We start from the raw sequence: 19,919 nt of genomic DNA on the forward strand, positions 1-19,919 counted from the left end.
CTTATTAAAAAAGTATTGTTCTTCTAAAAAAATCATTAATGATTATGTTAAATAGATTCAAAAGGTAATTTAACAATTATATTTTTATTGCCTTTCGAACAACAAACAATTGTGATTGTCATAAATGGTTTCAATTTGAATTTGTCGCCGTATAGAACACTCAATTGGCTTTATTTCCAGTTGAATAGGTTCCATGTACCCCCCGGGCAATTGAATTTCGACTCCCAGATGCGGCATCACACAAGACGAATCCACATGGAACTGGAAACCGATCATCGTTCGAGTGAGCAAAAACAAAGGAATCAGCAGAGTGAGGGAGTGAGAAGTGCACGACATGAAAGAAAAAGTTAAGAGACAAACCCTCTAAAAAAACAGCTCGAACAAATTACCAATTCTAGGTTTTGGGGTTGCAAAAGAGTTTAGAAAAAGTGGTAGGGGTCAGTGGTAGTTTGTATAAATTTTAAAATGGGATATATTTTTAGATGCTTTTTTTATCGATTAAATTCTAGAAGGAATTCGGAGATAACTCTTTAGATACCTTAGTCAAAACAAGTTTTCAAATCCCTTTAAAGCTACGAGTTCGTATTTCAAGTCATTCTGCACGCCCCTGGTCCCTCCTTCTTCTATTGCCTTTGAAACAGTTTAATTCAGTTGAATCCTTAAACGAACACTAAGCGAGTGGGATAAAGGCTTTTGTGTTAAATAGTTGAACGGTGCCAGGAATTATAATGAATCCGACACCGCACATGTTGCTCTCGCTGTGGGTGGATAAACCTGTGATAATTCAAATAATCAGGGAGCGGAAGCATCCGGCATTCGCATCGCATTCGGACTCGCATTCGCATCCTGCCAGCGAGTCAGCCAGTGAGCCAGCGAGGCGGGCAATGCAAAAGCACTTTATTTAAGTGAGTCCCACATGAATTGCACTTGGCTGTGCGTCCTCCCTCCTCCATGCCCCATCCGACGTCTGTCTGTCTCTCCGTCTGTTTGTCTGGCCGCCCGGCTACCCTGACTGTTTGTATTTGTAACACTTCTTTGCATTTTTTATGCCCTGTCTTTATAAAGGATGCACACAGCCAGTCAACTCTTTGCTAGCTGCTCCAACTCCATCACCAGCTGCATCCACATCCACATTCAGCATCCCAGAGTCCCAGCATCAAGTGCCTTTGGCAGCAGCTGTTTGGCATTTCTGTGGCGGCGGTTGTGGCTTTGGCTTCTGATTCTGATTCCGATTCCCATTCTGAATTCCTTTTCGCTGGCTATATCCACCCGCTTCCCAACCAGCGCCGTGCTCATTATGTTGAGTTAGCTTTGCCTTTGCCGGGACTTTAAACAAGCATTTTAAATTATAAAATGAAACCCTAGGGGTTTAACCATCAAATTGTACTACTATTTGTCAAAAATATAGAATATTTTTGTAATAAACTTATCTCATATTGAAGTCAAATATTTGACGAAATCTATATTAAACTTGATTTTGGGATTTTCCATCAAAGAGAGCGAAAAAAGGAAAGTTTTAAACTAAACTAATAATAACGTTTTCATTCCTTCCAGTTATTATGGAAGATTTTTGTTGTGAAACATTTAATATGTCCGTAGTTCGAATAATATTTATAGTTAGATATAAACTAGCAACCTGAACTCTACGACAACGATATTGAATTTTCTTTTAGGCATAAATCAAGAGCGTGTCATCGGCAAGGCAAAGGCCAGGAATGTCCTGTCATTTTGTATTAAAACAGTTGCAGCAATTTATGACAAGACGTGCACTCGGCATGCAACCAGAGTCGTTTACCTTTAGTAATTTGGGAATTTTAATTAAAGGCACTGACCAGCAGCAGCAGCAGCAACAGCAGCAGGCTGCATTTCAATCTACGCACTCGATGGGATGGGACAGGATGGGGGCGCACAGTTGGGCGCCATGTGCAAATGCATCAAAGGACATTTGCATTTGCCCGGCATTTGTAGATAATGTTCAGCCGAAAAGGACTATCTCTGGCATAGACACAACAAGAAAATACTTGGCTTAATATAAAAATATCAGCAACAATTTTTAATGACAATAAATCAGAGCTATCTTGGCTTATTTAAACATATGAATGCAACTTCTCGGTGGCTTCATATAATATTATATTTATGTTGTTTACAGTGTTTTCCTTGATTACTCTGTGTATTTTCTCAGAGTGTAGAGCTCGGCGTGGTCCATCGAGGTCGTTATTAAATGCAAGTGCATCAGGAGTGCGGTCGGCTGGCTTCCAGCTTTTGTGTGACCTGCATGGGTCCTCTACACTGAAAACATTATTTATAGAATATATCATTTTGATTTGATTTGTACATCAGAATTTCTTTATAATTCCTTGCTATTGGATATGAATTTAAATTGTATTTTACATCAAAAAAATATATATTAATATATTTTTTTAAACTCATTTCATTTTTACGTTTCCTGTCACCCCATTCTCTCTCTGTGGCTGCGTGTCCAGTGTGTACTGTGAGCTCCTGCTGGTGTGTGTGCTTCCTGTGTGCATTACAACTACACGGGAACAAGTGGGCTGCTTGTACTACTAACCTCTTGCAATTTTGGGGTTTGAATTTGCTTAAATTGCATTATTGTCCTTGTTGTTGCCGTTGTTGCCGTTGCTGCTGTTGCTGGCGGCGCACCCAGAGCTGATTGCCTTCCATTGTGTTTGCTGGCCAAATTTATCCCTTTGCAATTTTGTGATTATTTGTTGTAGACTTGCCAGCCTTGCAGCTTTAACTAATTGAAATCGATTTTGGCCGAGTCCTACGGACACGTTTCCTCGGATCGAGAATCATGTCAGCGTTAAGCCTAAATACGACAAACCCAAAGTGCCTGTCATGCGTGCGGTTGCAAAATCGATTTTCGGAGGAGACTCTCGCATTCAGTTGCCAAATGAAGCAAAAGTCCCAATAAAACTTGCATGCGCCTTAAGTGCACTTCAACTTTCTGCCGGAACCCAACCGCACTGTCTTCCCACTCCTTACGGCTGTGGTCTGTATTTTCATGCTTAATTAGATGGCAATCGGAGCCACAGAGCACAGAGCACAGGGCCGGGCTGGGCTGGGCCAGGCTAGGCCATAATTAATAGCAGTCGAGCAGTCGAGCAGCAGAGCAGACTCGCACAATAGCACAGAACAGGAGCAGCAGGCAAACATGCAGCCAATTACCGTTTCGATTAAGCCAGTCCTTGCAAAATAAGGGAGCAACGCCCCCCAAAAAACAACGCCCCCAAAATGTGTGTACTCCATAAACAGTTCGATACGTGCATTGGAAACTTTGCCAATGGCTCCATGTTAATTAGTAAAAGTTTTGCCCTAGACTCAACTATCCTGGCGGGGAGACAAGTGTTTGGATATTGAGAGTCAATAAGAATTAGAGTCTTGATTGTACCTTTTTCAATTTGATTTTTATAGATTTTTATAGTTTTTCCACTTTATTTTTTATTTATATTAACTAAATAATAATTATTATAAAAGTGTCATTTCAAATTTAATTAAAAAACAATATAAGATCAAGGTTTTAACCTGAAAAGTCACAGCTGTTTTTATAGGATAACCGAAAGTTTTACACTTGAGAAGAAAGTCTAGTAAGTCGTACTGAAATCAAATAATAAATCAATATTTCGTGGACTCTAGATTCAATTTTTTAATTAGCAAAGAGAAAAGGAATTAATTTCTCAGTTGTTTAATCCTCATTTAGTCATAATAAAATCTTTTATGCTATATCATATTATTAGGTAACTTTTATAACTTAAAATTACTTACCAAAAAGCTCAGCTTAATTTTATTTAAAAACCAATCCAACTGGCAGCAACTGTTTCACTTTTAAGTGGCTGTTGCTACGTGAGATGCAACCTTCGAATCCTTGTCTTACCTCGATAATCCCATTAGATTTGACTGGCTCTGTGTGTCACAATGTCAGGCAGACAAGCAAACTATACCTTACTGACATGACTTCGGAAAAGTTGCCAACATTTGTGAAAATTGACAAAGTTTCAAGTCGGCAACAAACAGATGGTAAACAGTGCAGCATCATGCCATGCATGTTTAATGTCTCTCTGAGTGAGCTTCTATGCACGCAGAAAAAAGCAATATTTGAATGAAAATAACCAGGTGCTTTCCTTCAAATGATGCTATGATTTTGGTAGATTTCTGTGTACCCAATGCATTATCGAAAAATTAAACAACTTGGAAAATTGAAGAGATAAAAACGTTTTTTCTGATTGCTTTTAAATTTAATTTGTATTAACTTTTTAGGAGATGAATCAGGGAAGTTTAGAATAAAATTAAAATAGTCTCAGTTATTTTACCTTCGCTTTTTTAGAATTAACAACCATCTCCCCTTTGGTTTTCTCAGTGCCTCCGCCTAAGTGTGTGATGTGCGTGTGTGTCAAAGGCATCTTGTGGTTGAGTTTACCTAGTGAAATTGCAGCCACATTGTGGCGGCCATCGGCAACTCCGACTTCCACTGATTGCCCAACTGACGTGCGTTCCGTCTGGGGGCTTACACACATATACATACATATATCTCCATTTCCATCTCCATCTCCTAGATCACTCTGCCCCTGTGGATTCGGCTTGGAGCTGGGTGGGTTTGGCGAAATGGCGACCGCTGGCTTGTGGTTAGACTGCACTGTATTTGATTGATTTGGTTTGCTCTCATTTGCTTGCATAAATATTTGCACAACTGTGAACCGAGGGGGCGGGGAACGGAAATCGACATGGGGTCATTGCGAAAAGGAGATGGAGCCCCGCGGGTGTAGGGATACTGACCTGATAAGTGGAACATTTTCGCCCCGACAGCCCCCCAACAGTCGGGAAATTTGGTTTTAATGAAATTACCACGATTTGATTTTGTTTATTTTTACACTCTTTTATTTAATTAATTTGCCGTATTTGGTTTTCGGTCACTGCCGCATTCATTTCCGCACATATATTAATTTAGGTGTAGTTTATGTGTATATATTTTACCTAAGGTAGCCATACAATTTAATTGTTGATTATCTACTTTAATTAAATTCAATAATTACTTTATTCCCATAAATGCAGTAACAGATTTTTGCCAATCTCGTAAATGGGCTTGAATAAAATGTGAAAAACTGAATGACATCGATGAAATATAAACAGCATTTGTGAGTGCTCCAAAAGTGTCAATCGAGTTATGCAGTTCATTAACCCGACATGTTTTCCGCATCAACGTGTACTCCAGAACAATTTAATTTATCACAACAAATTCAATTACATATATATATGCAAATATGTCTGCGTGTGTATATATTGATAGTATTACTAGCTAGCAGATGCAGTACAACTCGTCCCGCAACGAATGCCAGCATCAATATCAACAGAAATCGCCCGCGGACATCAGTAGTTAATAGTCAGTTGGATCTCTATAGCTAGATATAGTCTTTAATTTGCTCGGGTGCCTGCTTAAAAACTAGCTCTTACAATATACCAGGCTTATGCACACGCCACTTTGCGGAAATAAATATTTTGATTGAGAAAATAGCTATATCTTAACATAGAAACCTGATAATTCATATTTTAGTTGTATATTTAACAATTTTGATTTGAAAATGTTAAGGAAATGAGAGTTAATTATTAACTAGAAATGAAACCAGATGATTAAAGTCACTACGATAAATTTCAGCGCGATTTACTTAAAAAGAAATAATCTTTTAATAAGACAAAGTAAGAAATCTCCCTAAAAATCTATAAAATTATTTAATTCCGCATAGTTGCCGGCGCATAACCATCCTAAAAGTGTACACTTATTAAACAACACTTATGGTCTTAGCTAAATGCATTTAAATGCCACAGTTTGTATGTCATCTTGTGTGTGTTTTTTCAGAGTGTCATTGCCGAGTATTGCCCAGGGGGCAGTATTATACGTGTATCGTGTACTCTTGCCGCTCCTGCTCCTTCTTCTCGTGATACCTAGAGGTTTCCGGTACTGGTTAGTAAGTGCTTTCGATCGAGTTCAAGATCAAGATCAAGTGCGAGTTCAAGTTCGGGGTAGGTAGACGCTACAGGCATGCAACAACAGCTACGGTCAAGCGCTTTGGGCGGCGTTAAAGCTCGTTCGAAGGACACCTTACCTTGCCAACAGTGAGGTCAACTCCTCGCGGTCCATCTTGGCCAGCTGCGCTTCTCCGGTGCTCTCCATGACGCGCTGCACCTCCAGATCCAGGGCCCTCTGCTCCCGCTCGCACTCGCTCTGGTCGCCGGGCTCGCGTCCGATTCCGTCATGGAATCCCGTCGGCGGCCGAAATCCGCCGGACAGATCAAGTCCCGCCCCCGCCATGGCTGCTATAGAGGCGGCCAGGGAAGCCGCGGTCTCGGCATCGACCTCACTGTCTAAACTACAGATTCGGCAAGGAAAAGTTGCACAGGTAAGTCAATGAAGTAACAAGTGTGATAATTGCCAGCTATCCTGATCTGCAGGGGTATGACATGACCCTAAGGTAAGACTTAGAGATGGCAATCATAATTTTAAGTTTTAATTTTAAAATTTTGTTTATGCAACTCCCTAGAGAGTGTCATACCCGTGCGTCGCAGCAAACTCTCTTCCTTGATTGTTTTCATTATATTCTATATTCGATGCTAATTTAATTTGGATTGTTTAGGGTTTAGGTACCTGAACTACCTGTTGCTACTAGCAGGGCACTTTCGTCGCTCCAACGTTTGGTTACTGGGCTGCTGTGCCGCGCTTCCATGCTTCCGGCTGCGTTGTCCGGCGCTTCGCTTCTCCACGGGACCACCGCCCCCGGCGGCAACCACGCCCATACCCATGGGGACGCCCATGCCAAGGACATGGCGCGGAGTATTGTGGCGACGTTCGGGGCCCGGTGAACCCTGGTCATTGTTGGACTCTGTGCTGGAATCGGGGCGGAACATATCTGAGAGGGATAGAAAAAGAAAAGGGTATAGAAGTCAAGAATGTAAATATTACGTATACGCTTAGAACAAAAATATTACGTATACGCACCAACGACCGCACGTCCATCGCTGCTGCGCGATGACTTACAGGGCACCCGATAGGTGGGCATGTTGGAGAACTCAGTACTGGGACTGATGCTGGTGTCCGACTCCGATTCGGCCACCACTCCGCTGCAGGCGGCGCTATTCTTGGCGCTCCGCCCGCCACTCGACTTCTTGGAGTGACCCGCCTGCGAGCCGGCCACAATCGTCATTGACTTGCTCAGCGTGGACTCGTCTAAGAGAAGGAAGAAATACCAATAAAGATTATTAATATATTCAGTTTTCGAAATGATTATAAACTAAAGTACAGTAGTATTTTCCCCTCACTCACCGTCTGTGTTGTAGTAGCGCTGCTTGTGCCAGCTGGACTTGCTCTTCACATGTCCAAATCCCGAGCTGGGCAGTAGTGGATAGGCAGTGGCATTCAGGTTCTCGCCCTCCGGATGCCCGAATGTCTTGAACTGCATGGTGTAATCTAGTGGCGTCTGGGCTGCCACGGCACGTGTGGGCGTCTTGGCCGGCGCTCCTGTACGTCCTCCGTTAACGCTGAACGTGGCATACGGCGAAATCTCGTACATTTCTAATAGACACACAGAGCGAAGTGCACTCAAACAAATTACTTTTGGGTTACGTACATTATTCTGCACCTAAATATCCTTTTTATAAGACTTTCAATGCAGAGTAAGTTAGTTTTTTCAAGTGTGCTGCTTCTGATATAATTGCCACCCTTAAGACGCGGCACGTTTTGCGCCTATGTCTCATTCGAATCCATGAACTCACCCGACTCGTTTCCCTTGTCCACGGTTTTTACCGGCGAGGCGCTGTACACCTGCTGATTGCGTCGATTTTCGTGGTCCTCCTTGAAGTCTCCAGGCAAAGTCCGGGACTCGTATCCCTCGGCGATGGGGCCGCACAGTGTGCGCCGATGCTTAATGGTCAGGGCTCTGCGAAGCGACGAACAGATGAATCTCTATTATGACCTTAATTGAAAGATGAGGAAAAGTTTTTCCTTTGCCGAGTTTTAATCACTCAGGAAATCGGAGGGGAAACCAGCTAGTGGAACTAACTAGTGAAGTACTCATTAAATTTATTTTTTCCAGACAGTTGATGAAAAAGTTGTCTTTACTCAACTTGGACCATATTTAGTTGGCAAATAAAATGAAAAACATGAAAAAACAAGAAAGGAAGCTAACTTCGGCACGCCGAAGTTTGTATACCCTTGCAGATTGGTTTCGATGTTTATATTATAGATTTAAATGCTGAAAACACTCACAAAACAGAGTTTCATTACATTTTACCTATACTTATTATGTTTACAGTTTGACAGTTACAGTTTTACATTCCCAGTTTTACATTTTCTCTACATCTACCGATCGGTTTATATGGCAGCTATATGATATAGTTGTCCGATTTTTATGAAATTTATACCATAATTCTAGAATAATAAAAAAATATTATATCTCAGAGTAGATAAACATACGTTGAAAAACAACGAAACTATAATTTTTTTTCCTATTTATTTCTCGACCGTTCCTATGGCAGCTATATCATATAGTCGTCCGATTTTGATAAAATTTTTACCAAAATTCTGAAATAATATAGAATGGCCATATCTAAAAAATGGTGCAAAAATGTTGAAAAACAGCAAAGTTATAAATTTTTTTCTAGAAATATATCGAACATTTGTATGGCAGCTATATGATATAGTCGTCCGATCCGGCCCGTTCCGACATATATAGCAGTGAGAGCATATAGAAGACTATATGCAAAGTTTCATTCAGATAGCTTTAAAACTGAGGGACTAGTTTGCGTAGAAACGGACAGACGGACGGACGGACGGACGGACGGACGGACGGACAGACGGACAGACGGACAGACGGACAGACGGACATGGCTAGATCGACTCGGCTGTTGATACTGATCAAGAATATATATACTTTATAGGGTCGGAAAGGTCTCCTTCACTGCGTTGCAAACTTCTGACTGAAATTATAATACCCTGCAAGGGTATAACAAACTTCTAATGATTCCCTGATGTAAGATAAATAATAAAATTAAATACCCGTTTCCAAACAAATTTTCTTTCTCGAAAAAATCATACTTTTCATGATATTTACTGCTCAAATTCCATTCGTTATCCCTGCATTCTCTAGCAAGATAGTTAATAAATCCTTAATTAACATTCATCAGCCAACGACCCCCGCTTGGGCCTTAATTCGCCATTTCAATTCCACGTTTTTTTCGCTTTTCCGTCTACCATTTTCCCGGGAAAACCCATCGCTCTGCATAGCCACCCCATTTCGGACGCACTTACATCGTTATGATGGAAACGGTGATGATGACGACAACAATTAGCGTTGAAAACCAATCACCGCTGGTCGGATTTGTTGCGTTTATCAGATTGTTCATCAAATCGTTTTCCGAGGGGAAAACCGAGGGCGGCGGAATGGTGATGCCATCAATGCTCGTCGTGCTGAAATGATAATGCTCCGTCGTTTTGGCCGCATCGTTGGTGGCGGAGATTCGCAGCTGATACCACTTGGCCGGCTGAAAGTCGCAGAAGATTAAATTTTCCCGATTTTCCTCGGCGTTGGAAATGTCCGATGTGACAACTGTCCACCGTATGTCGCCTGGGGACACACGCACACAACCATGGTTTGGGAGAAAAAAGAGAGTATGGAAAAAGGAAATTATGCATCACACGCCACGTTGCACACGGCACACGGTCTACGTAATAAATTTGATAAATATTTATAAATACAAATGGCTGTAGATTGGTCAGTTAATTGAAAACAAAAATAATTATATTAACTGTATTTAATTTAACGGAAATTAAGCACCAGCAACTGGTATGAAGTATGAAACAAGATAAAAAAAATCTTGAATCTGACGCCTGAATACTCTTAATTAAGGAATTCATATTTATAATTAAAGTACTTCTGATGTTGTGTAATGAAAATACTCTTTAGTGAATGTACTTATACAATATTCAAATTATTACATTGTTTATAAAAAACAGAAAACTAATATCTTTCGATAAACATAACGCTTGGCTAACCCTTATCACGCAGGTAATATAATTCATGAGACATATATAAATAAATTATGAACTAATATTGTATAATGTAGGTCAATTACTAAAAAAAACTCCTGCAGGATTACATGTAAGCAACTTGTGGATAATAAATCCAAAGAGCCCTAGCCCTCCACTTCAGCTGGGTGCTTGTGAAATCCCAAACCCGAAATGCCCATCCATGCATTGATTGCTAATTTGCACTCACCCAGCGGTCGGTGCTCGATAGAGAAATGATGAATGCCACAGCCGCCGTTCTGCCACGATGACAGCTTCAAATTCACGCACGTCGCATTTGTGGCAATTAGTTCGTTGCCGTTCGGCGCCTGAGAGGCTGCAAATGGAAAACTCGAAATATGAGCGAAATCAAGAGGAGGATAATTGGGGAAAAACATATACAGCAAAGGTCGTAACAATAGTGCTAATGGGATTTACTTTACATTTTATTATATATTAAGAGTAGGAATTAGTAGAAAATTTAAATTTAAATGTAAATTCTTTGACTAAACTAAATGATGTATGAATTGTTCCTACATTTTCATTTCCTCATTATTATATTGCCTGCAACTGTAAGCCTTCAACATGATGCCCACTTCTGGTCACTTCTGTCACTTCACCGAATGGCTTTTGCGGTCAACAGACAAAATTTGAATTCAGGACACAGGGCTGCTGGGAATTGAGATTGGCTCTCCGGTTTTGGGACTCACCTTTGCCTTTCGTCCAGACATTAATTTCCTCACTGGCCACGCCGGAGCCGACCATATTGTGAGCGGACATTTTTATAATGTACTGATTTCCGCACTTCAGGCCCGAGATCGTGTAGGCATTATTCTCCGGCAGTAGCTCCGTGGTGGACCAGCTCTCGCCGGCCGTGTGGTACGAGATGGCATATCCCTGGAGCGGAGCTCCTCCGTCGTCCGGGGCATCCCAGCTGACGCGTATGCTGTCGGCGGAAGCGTACTGCACGATGATTTGCGGTGCGCCCGGCGGCTTCATGGCAATCACCTGGTACTGGATCTCGTCGCTGCCGAACAGATTGTTCGCCGTGCACGTATAATTTCCGGACAAACTGCCTTCGACGCCTGCGAATCGGGTTGAGAGGGTGAAATGGAAAATTGTTTGCAAATTAAAGTGTGAAATGAAAGCGAACAGGTGGGAAAATTTAACTATATTATATGGCTTTCTGGCTATATTTGTAGATTTACTAGTATATGCGAATTCTTTTTTTTTTTTTTAATTTCATTTCATGTTAACTTACGGTGTATTTTCAGGTTGCCCTCGTTGGTGACCTCATAGAAGGGACTGAAGGTGACGGGCCTGTCGCGGGTGAGCCATCGGGCACGTGGCGTGGGATTGCCCACCGCAAGGCAATTCAGGACCAGAGCTGTGCCCACCGCCTTGCGCACCACCTGGCCAAAGGATGCAATCCGTGCAGGGGCTGCATGAAAACAGTTTTTCGAAAAAAAAAAGACGCACACAAAAGTTGACAACAGAAAGCCAGGCAGATCGTTAGGTGAACGAAATTAAAATGTTGCGGTAAGTGCGGCTTTCGCCAGCACGCTGAATAAATGTCAATTTTTAATTAACACGACAATTTACCAGCTATTTGTAGACGAGCACTTGGAGAAATATAGATTTCAAGTTAATAATATTAAAAATTGATTACACAAATACAAAAAAAAAGCATAATATACCACTTTAGAAATAATTTAAACATACTAAAATTCTTATTATAATCTGATCATTTTTCTCAATCTTTGTACATTTTTCCAAGTGTCTATTTATTATTTTTCTTTCTGTGTAAATTGTATCTAAATGGCTGATTTTCCTACCTCGCGTATTGGTGGCCTGGGCGACCACAGATGTGGGCTCGCCCTCGCCGACGGATGTGGAGGCCGACACCCAGAACTCGTACATTTGATTTTCGGCCAGGCTGCGTGACTCGAATGTCACCGGATACCCATCCTCGTCCACACGCACCATGTGAGCTGAATTCCCGAAAAAATCGTATACATTTCAGAGCCCCTTATTGTCCCGCCTCTGTGCTCTACTCACTTTTAGTCTGGCCCTTCCGTCCCGCCTCCCGCGCATAGACCGTGTAGTGAGAGATCATCCCGTTACGGTTCTTCGGCGTCAGCCAGGAAATCAAAATCGAATCGGCGGTTAGGGCCGCTGCCTTAATGGCCGCTGGTGCATCGGGCACATCGTCGTCCGTTTGGCAGAAGAGCGGCGGACTGGCCAGGCCATCGCCCGTGGCCGTGTAGGCCAGGACACGAATAGAGTAGTTGCTGGCCTTGAGCAGGGTGTGCAGGTACGTTTCCAGGTTAGAGGTGCGCTTGATCTCCAGCTTGGCGGGAAAGTCAACTGGGGAATGACAGGAAATTGAATTTAAGAGCAAGGAAATATTTTTAAAATATATTTTAAGGTATAGCCTTAATTTCAGAAAACTGTCTTATGATTACTTGCTTTTAACCATTATTTATTAATTTATGCAGCTCTGAGTTTTTTTAAGCAGAAACTAGACTCAGCTGGTGCTATTCATGTGATGAGATTTGATAAACGAAAGCCAAAGTCAACAACTGGCAGTCTGCATCGAAACCAACGCCAACCGATTGAACCCGAACCCTACGCCAAAACCAATAAAGGCAAGCAACTCACTCACTCACACCCCTTGGCCTGCAACTTCATCCTGGCACTTCCTGCTGCCAGGATATCGTATCATATCTATAGCTGTTTGCACAGCGCTCTCTGGCACTGGCAATATCAACAAAATCAGCGTCATAAAGTGCCAACTGCAAACTGCTGCAGACAGAGTATGAGGGGTTTATAGTCGAGGTTAAGGAAACAAGTATATTTTCAAATATTTTATACAAAATTAATACGATTTTTTATCATAACTCTAACTTTTCTATCAAAAAACCATTTATTATAAATTATTTATAATTTATTTTTATATATCAACATTTAATGACTCCTATTATTTCACCCTCAGCTGTGCGGCTTGCAGTGTATACTCACTTTGATGCACAATCGGGCGATATAAAATTTTATAGCCCTGTATGATGCCGCCGTGGAACTGGAGCGGCGGCTCTTGCCACGAAATCTTCAGGCTCTGCGATGACAGGGCGGTGCAGTTTACATTCTGGGGCGCTGCCTCGGGAACTGCAAGGAGATTTAGAAGGGTTTATGGATAGCAGATACACTTTCTGTGGATTCTGCTCATTAGCTATGTGGTGGTACCCACCTCCCTCGGCCGTCGAACCAAAGATGGCAGCGCTCCAGGGGCCGGAACCGAAGCCGTTCATTGCCCGGATGGTGACCGCGTAGCGGGTATACTTCCTCAGACCCCGCAGCGTGGCCTTCGTGGTGGCCCAGCCGCTGACAATGGTGGACTTCTGGGAGCTGTTCACCACGCTGATGTAGTTGATGTTCTGCTTCTCCTCGCTGCAGTTTACCGTGTAGCCGATGAGTTCGCCGTTCCAGGACTCCCGCGGCGGTATCTGCAGTAAAGGATGCACAGCAAGAAAAGGTAGTAGGGATATTCGATTTGTTAATTTTAAATTTAACAGATATTAGCGTCACGTATTACTAACTAACACCTTGAAATTATAACATTTTCCTTCAGTGTCCTTACCTGCCAGGTGACAATTAGTTCGCTCTCGCCGCCCGTCTGCACTTGCACATTCGACGGGGCCTCCGTGGGCGCCTCCTCCTGGGTCTTGAGCACAATGGCCTCGGTGTAGGCGCTCCGCTCGATCTCGTTGATGGCCTGCATCCGAATCAGGAAGGTGGTGGCCGGGGTCAGGCCAGCCACAATGGCGCTCTCCCGCAGGTCGGTGTCATAGCTGTACAAACAAAACAAAAACACAGCAAGGGAAAAATATATGTATCAGTTGATAATATTTTTTTTTATTTTTAGTGCAGTCTTTTAGCAATTATGGAGTTAATTTATTTATTTCATATCAATTTCATGTAAGACATTTTAATAAAAAAAATATTTAATAGTTATAGGCATATATGCCACCTCGATTACATTCCCGGTGTATTGCCAGAACCCCAACACGTACCTGCGACTAATGCTCGTCGACGGCAGACTGACATTGATTACGTTTTGGCCGTTCCAATCCCCACCAGCCGCGCCCAGGGCCCCGTGAGACTGAAGGTACTTCAGGGCCTGGTATTGCACCAGATAACTGAGCACCGGCGAGTTGCCGTCGAAAGGTCGCCGCCAGCTGAGCTTCACCGTGCGGGAGCCCACCTCAAAGACCTCCAGATTGGAGGGCGTATCCGGGCGCTCCTGGACCGCCAGGAAGATGATTTGCTCGGCCCGTCCGTACGGATTCTCTGCCACACACCGATACACCCCGGAATCGTGGCGATCGGAGTGACCAATGGTCAGCTGGGAGTCCACTCCCCGGTCCGTTTTCATTTCCGCTATACTGAACCGGAAGTTGTTCAGATCGATCCGTCCCATATTGTGCGTCCAGCCAATCGTTATCGGCTCATCACCCTTGGCATGGCAGTCCAGAGTCACCGGATCGTTCCGCCGGGAGCTGATGTTCCGGGCGGGCTGCTCAAACCGAGCGGGTTCTAAACAGGATGGTTGCCTTAAATAGAACTGTGCGCCGAGGATAGACTCTCTTAATTCTTACCATTTACATTGATGCGAATGGTCTTCTTGAGCCCTGGTCCGATTTCATTGGTGGCCTGGCACATGTAATACCCCTCGTCATTATCCGTGGCCAGATTGAGCAGCAGCGAGTGATTTCGCATGCTCAGGGGCTTAAAGTCCTTGGAGCCTTTGCCTGTACCCCAAATAAAAGATATTAAATACGAGGCCAGCCCAAGTAAACGCCAAAGTCCCGAAATGTTAATTGATAAGCCCAGAGTGGGCGGCGGATGGAGACCCCACTTGAACCCACCGGCACGGTACTTCTGATGAACTCTGGCCGTGTATCGAAATCCCTGGCCGCTTGGGATCGGGATTGGCAAACTTACCCTGCCCTTTGAACCAGGTAATAGCTGGAATCGGATATCCTTCCGCCTCGCAATTTATCGATATTGTATTGCCTAGCATGATGGCCGTGTCCATGGGCTCGTGGCTCCAGCGAGGCGCCACTGAAACGTGACCGGGCCACAGGGCGAATGCGTAACGAACGGAATGGCATGGAATCGAGAACAACGAAAAGGGCAACAAAATTAACAACTTTCGATCCGAGCGGCGTGTGTGCATGTGTATCTTTGTTTTGCAGCCCCGAAAAAGGGCAAACTTGGGAGAGAGCAACTGGCGCACAAATCCTGTGTGATTTATTTTGAAACAGCAGAGCAACGCTTCAATACACAGCATCCCATTCTCTGCCGTCCTCCATGCCATCGCATTCCAACCCGTCTGGAATCCGAAGTGTCCTCTGCTACCGCCCCTTTACCCCTTACTCACCTCGCACCTGGAGCTCCGCCGTGAAGTTCACCTTGGCGGCGGCATTGCTGGCATAGCAGGTATATTTGCCACTGTGCCGGGCCGTGATATCCTTGAAGACCAGCAGTGAGTAGAACTCCTCCTTCTTCTCGGTAATCTTGTAAATGGAAAGAAACACAGGTAAGATGGCTGATTATAATGGTATTCGACTTTGAGATACCTAATTAGAATAATATAAAAACTTCAAATAATTAAACTTGAAAGGATAAATCTGCAAAATAAATTTCTTTAAAAATTGTAGTAAACAACTGAGTAAAATAATAACTAAAACGGATACCAAATACTGAATATCTTATGTCCAATACACTCTTATTCTGACAATCACGGGGCATCGCAAGAATAGGAAGGATAAAAGAATACGGCAAAACTTCCTCGATGCACTTCGGAGTGACAGTCTTACCTGCAAACTACTGGGAATGGAGCTGTCGTCCTTCTTCCAGCTGAAGTAGATGGGCATGTCGCCGGAGGAGACCGCACAGGTGATTTGGGCCCGTCCGCCCTCCTGCAGGTTCTTGGGAAACTTGAAGGGCTCGATGACGGGCGGACCTTGATGAGCGATTAGCCGCCAGGCGGCCAGACGTTAATGTCGTCCACGAAGAGAAGGATACAGGGGGGACAAGGAGCTGACAGTCCAGCCTCCCGTCCCCTGTTCTTTCTACTTACTGTTCACATTCAGCTGCATGTCCCGGCGCGCCTCTTCACCAGCGCGACTCCTCACGATGCACGTATAGATGCCCTGATCCCGGGCCGGCTCCACGCTCTTGATGACCAGATGCCCTCCGTCGGCAATTGAAGCCAGCTCGTAGTGGCTGTCTGTTTTTTTGTTTTTATTTAGAAAAGACAGTAATGTGTTAAACCTGCAGGACTCCCGCCCCTTTGCAATTTGTCTTACTTGTTGTCAATTCCTGGTGCGCCTTCTCCCATCTAATTTGCTCGATGGGATAACCGGCAAAGGGACAGTGCACAATTATATCCTCGCCGGCAACGGCTTTAATCGGTCCAATGGCTCTCACATAAGGAGGTCCTGCAAGGATTACATAGAGCAAAATGTCAATTACTTACTTATATTTAAGTGGAGCGTTTTAGGAATTATCTTAAAGTTTTCATTTTGCTTTTTCCCAATTTAAGTTCAAGAGTCTCTCAAGGAATTATGATTAATTAGGAATAAAATGTTCAAGTTTCAATTCAAGAAAATAGATTTTCCTTCACAGTTTTCTCCATAGTTTATCGACTTATATTTGCGCATTTTAGGCCATTGTGAAATTTATTAAATTAGTTACAAAATGCAATTAGGCCGGAATACGGCACAAATGCTGAATAATTCCAATTATATTCATTTGGCGCACATGCGACGTTAATGCATGAAATGCAGATGCAGCCGCAAGTCTGTGTGTGTGCGCCTGTGTGTGCATTTTTAGTGCTGCTAATGCAACTCGTTGCATGGGTAAATGCGTTGCATAAATTGCAATATTCATAATTAAACAGGCGAGCCGATGCCTGCGGCTTCGACAGCTCTCTGAACAGACCCCATCTCACATGCAGGCGGAAAAATAAAGTATATAAAATAAGAATCTAGGGATATATATCACAGAAGCCAAGGTATGTAGAGAGATTTAAGCTCAACAAATTATAAAAATGATTATAATTATATTTTAGTTTTTAATCTATCAAAATTGATTATTATTGACCAACTTTCGTGCTGTGTAACTCCTACAGATATCGGTAAATGTGTGTAGGGGTTGGGATATAGGCTTGTTGCCAGAGCTGTTCATAATCGAAATCATTTTGCGATTATTACGCCAGCAAAAATTCTTAAAGGGGTGGAGGCAAACCGCCACAGCCGAGAGGACGGACTGTTGAATGACCACTCTAGTAGGACTCATAATAGACATTTGCACCACAGCTCCCTCTGCTCGATTTTCATTCACTCAATCACATTTGCCATATACATACACAGCTAATTTGATTTTCAGTTCTCCGGACTGCAGGGCAGCTTTCAAAATACCATCATTTATCATCAATACCCACGCCCACTTAAATATCAAGTATACGCACACACAGAAACTCAATCTGCCTCGGTTCCCTTCATCAATCATTCGGCGCACGGGGCGTATGATTTATATCTGTCACATATCCATTCGCTTATGCATTATTAACACATTAAGATTACGCTTTTGCAACTGCTTATAATACTCAAAAGCTCAGCAGTCAGGAGAGAGAAACTCTCAGACAGAGCACGAAAAGTTAAGGACCTTCCTTCGAAGTTAAGGCAGAGTGACATTTTTATATGTGTAACGTTTATAAACCGAAGGTGACAGTGATTTTCCTGACAGAATTTCAGGCTTCTCACACGCTCAAACTTGTTAGCCAAGTATTCAGTGGGTTCACTTGGGAAAAATCTAAATGTGAAATGTATTTATTACATTTAAATGCTATAACTAAAGTTATTTGTACTATTTAAATAGCTGTAAACTATTATTTGAATCTCTGAAACCTTCTTTCTTAGTTCATTCTTTAGTTCAAATGGCATTTGTAAAAAATATATATATTATATATAAGAGGATTTAAGTACAACAATTTGTCACGGTGCCGGCTTCGGCTGCATATCGTCTGGCATGATTGGAATGGAAGCATCGTCGTCATCGACGACGTCGTTGCCTCAGGAGATTTCCTTAGAGGCGCAGCCAAGCATTTTCCGCTGAATAGCGGACTTATTTCCCCCACACATCGCTACACTCCTTTCGCCGCAATGTTTTTGTTTCGTTGCCTTGGCATTATTTCCAATCAGCCGCTGAAGGTTCGATTGCCGATTGCCGGATTCCTTGTAGCTTGTCCTCCGTTCTGACGAAATTCATGGCCTGAAATCGGCTTCTTTTGTGATTTGCATTGTTTGGCCAGAGCACAAAAGCCGACTTTCCACGCGCTCCTTCTCGATAACAAAACGGACGCAGAAACCCATTTATGTGACACAATTAAGGGGCCATGGTGTGGGTAATTGATTTTCCGAGCCAATTTATCAACTTACCGTAAACATTCAGCCGGGCCGAGTGACGCGCGCTGCCCATCGAGTTGGTGGCCACGCACCTGTAGAGACCCCCGTCGTCGGGTCGCACGTGCGAGATATTCAAATGGCTTATCACGTCGCCAGACATATCGACAAATTGCCCGATCGCAAACCGATGGTGCAGCGAGACGTCCATAATGGGCTGGGAGTCCAGCAGCCAGGCGAACTGCAATTGGACGGGAATGAGCAAACCAAAAATCAATAAGGAGCAACGAGAAGGTCATAATTTTTGGGCTTAATCGGAGCCGGTATGTGTATGTTTTTGGGGAAATCCACTTAACGGAAAAAATTACTTAAAAATAGCTCAAGTTTTAAATTACTTGTTCGAATACTGACGAATACTTGAAAAAATGTTTAATATTTTTAGATAAAAAGAAAACATAAAAGCTTGCAAATTTTATAAATAATAATACTTCTTAATTACTAAATGCATATAAGAGTAGAGATAAATTGTCTTCTTATTCAATGCTCTAGTCGAAAAATATATTCTTTGGTCAAATTATAATTTTTTCAAATTTTTCAAGCTAATTTTATTAATTTTCCCTATCAACCGTAGTCTCAGTTTCTCTCAGTGCTTGTTTGTGCCTTATAATAATGCATAATATGGCCAATAAAACATTTGAGAATGGCTTCTACTCACTTGTGGTGGCGGCGAGCCGCTGGCGGAGCACTTAAGCGATATTAATGGCCCGGGACGCACGTTCTGCTCAATGAAGGTGTAAATCAATTCCGGCACAGTGTCTGCGAAATAACGAGAAAATGGTGAAAACCGAGGAGATAAGGTAGAGTGGTTAACGAGCCCCTGATAGATGCCAAAACTCCGCCTCATAAACTATGCACATCGACATGTCAACTCACCGCCCAGCTTCAGTTCAGCCATCGCCTGGGCACTGGCCCGCTGGTTCTCCACGAGACACTGATAGACACCGCGGTCGCGTCGTCCGACGTTCTGCACCAGGAGCGAGCTCTTCGACAGGAAGCGTATGCTGCCAGGGGGACCCAGGACAGGGGTTAACAGGATGCCGATGTGGGGTAGGGGAGTCACGTGGAGAGGCGCAGGGCAAACACAGGACAAAGAACACAGAATGGAAAAAAGTGTTAAAAATGCCGAGCTTGGCAAAGTAAACTTCAACTGCTGAAAACTGACAACGTTGCGGAAAAATGAAAGCGGGTCCCACAATTTGCCATAAACTCACACCGATACAGCTTCACATGTACTGGGGAAAATACTTTTAAAAGTAGTATTTGTTCTTAGTTTTCTAAAATTTTAGGTATTATAAAAGTATATATAAAAACAAGTTTCT

General features: G+C 43.0%; 1 protein-coding gene across 3 annotated transcripts in view; it reads right to left on the minus strand.

The window, feature by feature from the left end:
- Window positions 1-4,898: 4,898 nt before the first annotated feature.
- The window catches only part of Dscam3 (Down syndrome cell adhesion molecule 3), a 33,014-nt gene continuing 17,993 nt past the window's right edge, over window positions 4,899-19,919 (minus strand). For 2 of the 3 annotated variants that reach the window (XM_070287128.1, XM_070287127.1), the window contains 25 exons: window positions 19,474-19,601; window positions 19,256-19,356; window positions 18,577-18,781; window positions 16,444-16,575; window positions 16,215-16,364; window positions 15,952-16,097; window positions 15,513-15,648; window positions 15,074-15,193; window positions 14,728-14,880; window positions 14,143-14,665; window positions 13,710-13,920; window positions 13,320-13,575; window positions 13,094-13,237; window positions 12,131-12,439; window positions 11,908-12,063; window positions 11,334-11,513; window positions 10,783-11,157; window positions 10,284-10,409; window positions 9,317-9,632; window positions 7,783-7,946; window positions 7,334-7,582; window positions 7,010-7,237; window positions 6,668-6,920; window positions 6,120-6,383; window positions 4,899-5,958 (listed from right to left, as the gene is read on the minus strand). In XM_070287128.1, coding sequence (XP_070143229.1) covers window positions 5,907-5,958; window positions 6,120-6,383; window positions 6,668-6,920; window positions 7,010-7,237; window positions 7,334-7,582; window positions 7,783-7,946; window positions 9,317-9,632; window positions 10,284-10,409; window positions 10,783-11,157; window positions 11,334-11,513; window positions 11,908-12,063; window positions 12,131-12,439; window positions 13,094-13,237; window positions 13,320-13,575; window positions 13,710-13,920; window positions 14,143-14,665; window positions 14,728-14,880; window positions 15,074-15,193; window positions 15,513-15,648; window positions 15,952-16,097; window positions 16,215-16,364; window positions 16,444-16,575; window positions 18,577-18,781; window positions 19,256-19,356; window positions 19,474-19,601 — 5,077 coding nt within the window. In that variant the 3' untranslated portion in view covers window positions 4,899-5,906. Of the gene's footprint in view, window positions 6,048-6,119; window positions 6,384-6,667; window positions 6,921-7,009; window positions 7,238-7,333; window positions 7,583-7,782; window positions 7,947-9,316; window positions 9,633-10,283; window positions 10,410-10,782; window positions 11,158-11,333; window positions 11,514-11,907; window positions 12,064-12,130; window positions 12,440-13,093; window positions 13,238-13,319; window positions 13,576-13,709; window positions 13,921-14,142; window positions 14,666-14,727; window positions 14,881-15,073; window positions 15,194-15,512; window positions 15,649-15,951; window positions 16,098-16,214; window positions 16,365-16,443; window positions 16,576-18,576; window positions 18,782-19,255; window positions 19,357-19,473; window positions 19,602-19,919 lie in introns of all 3 variants that reach the window. The other variant, XM_070287129.1, reaches the window with a different exon arrangement.

The sequence above is a fragment of the Drosophila kikkawai genome, chromosome 3R, assembly GCF_030179895.1.
Source record: "Drosophila kikkawai strain 14028-0561.14 chromosome 3R, DkikHiC1v2, whole genome shotgun sequence".
Taxonomy (NCBI): Eukaryota; Metazoa; Arthropoda; class Insecta; order Diptera; family Drosophilidae; genus Drosophila; species Drosophila kikkawai.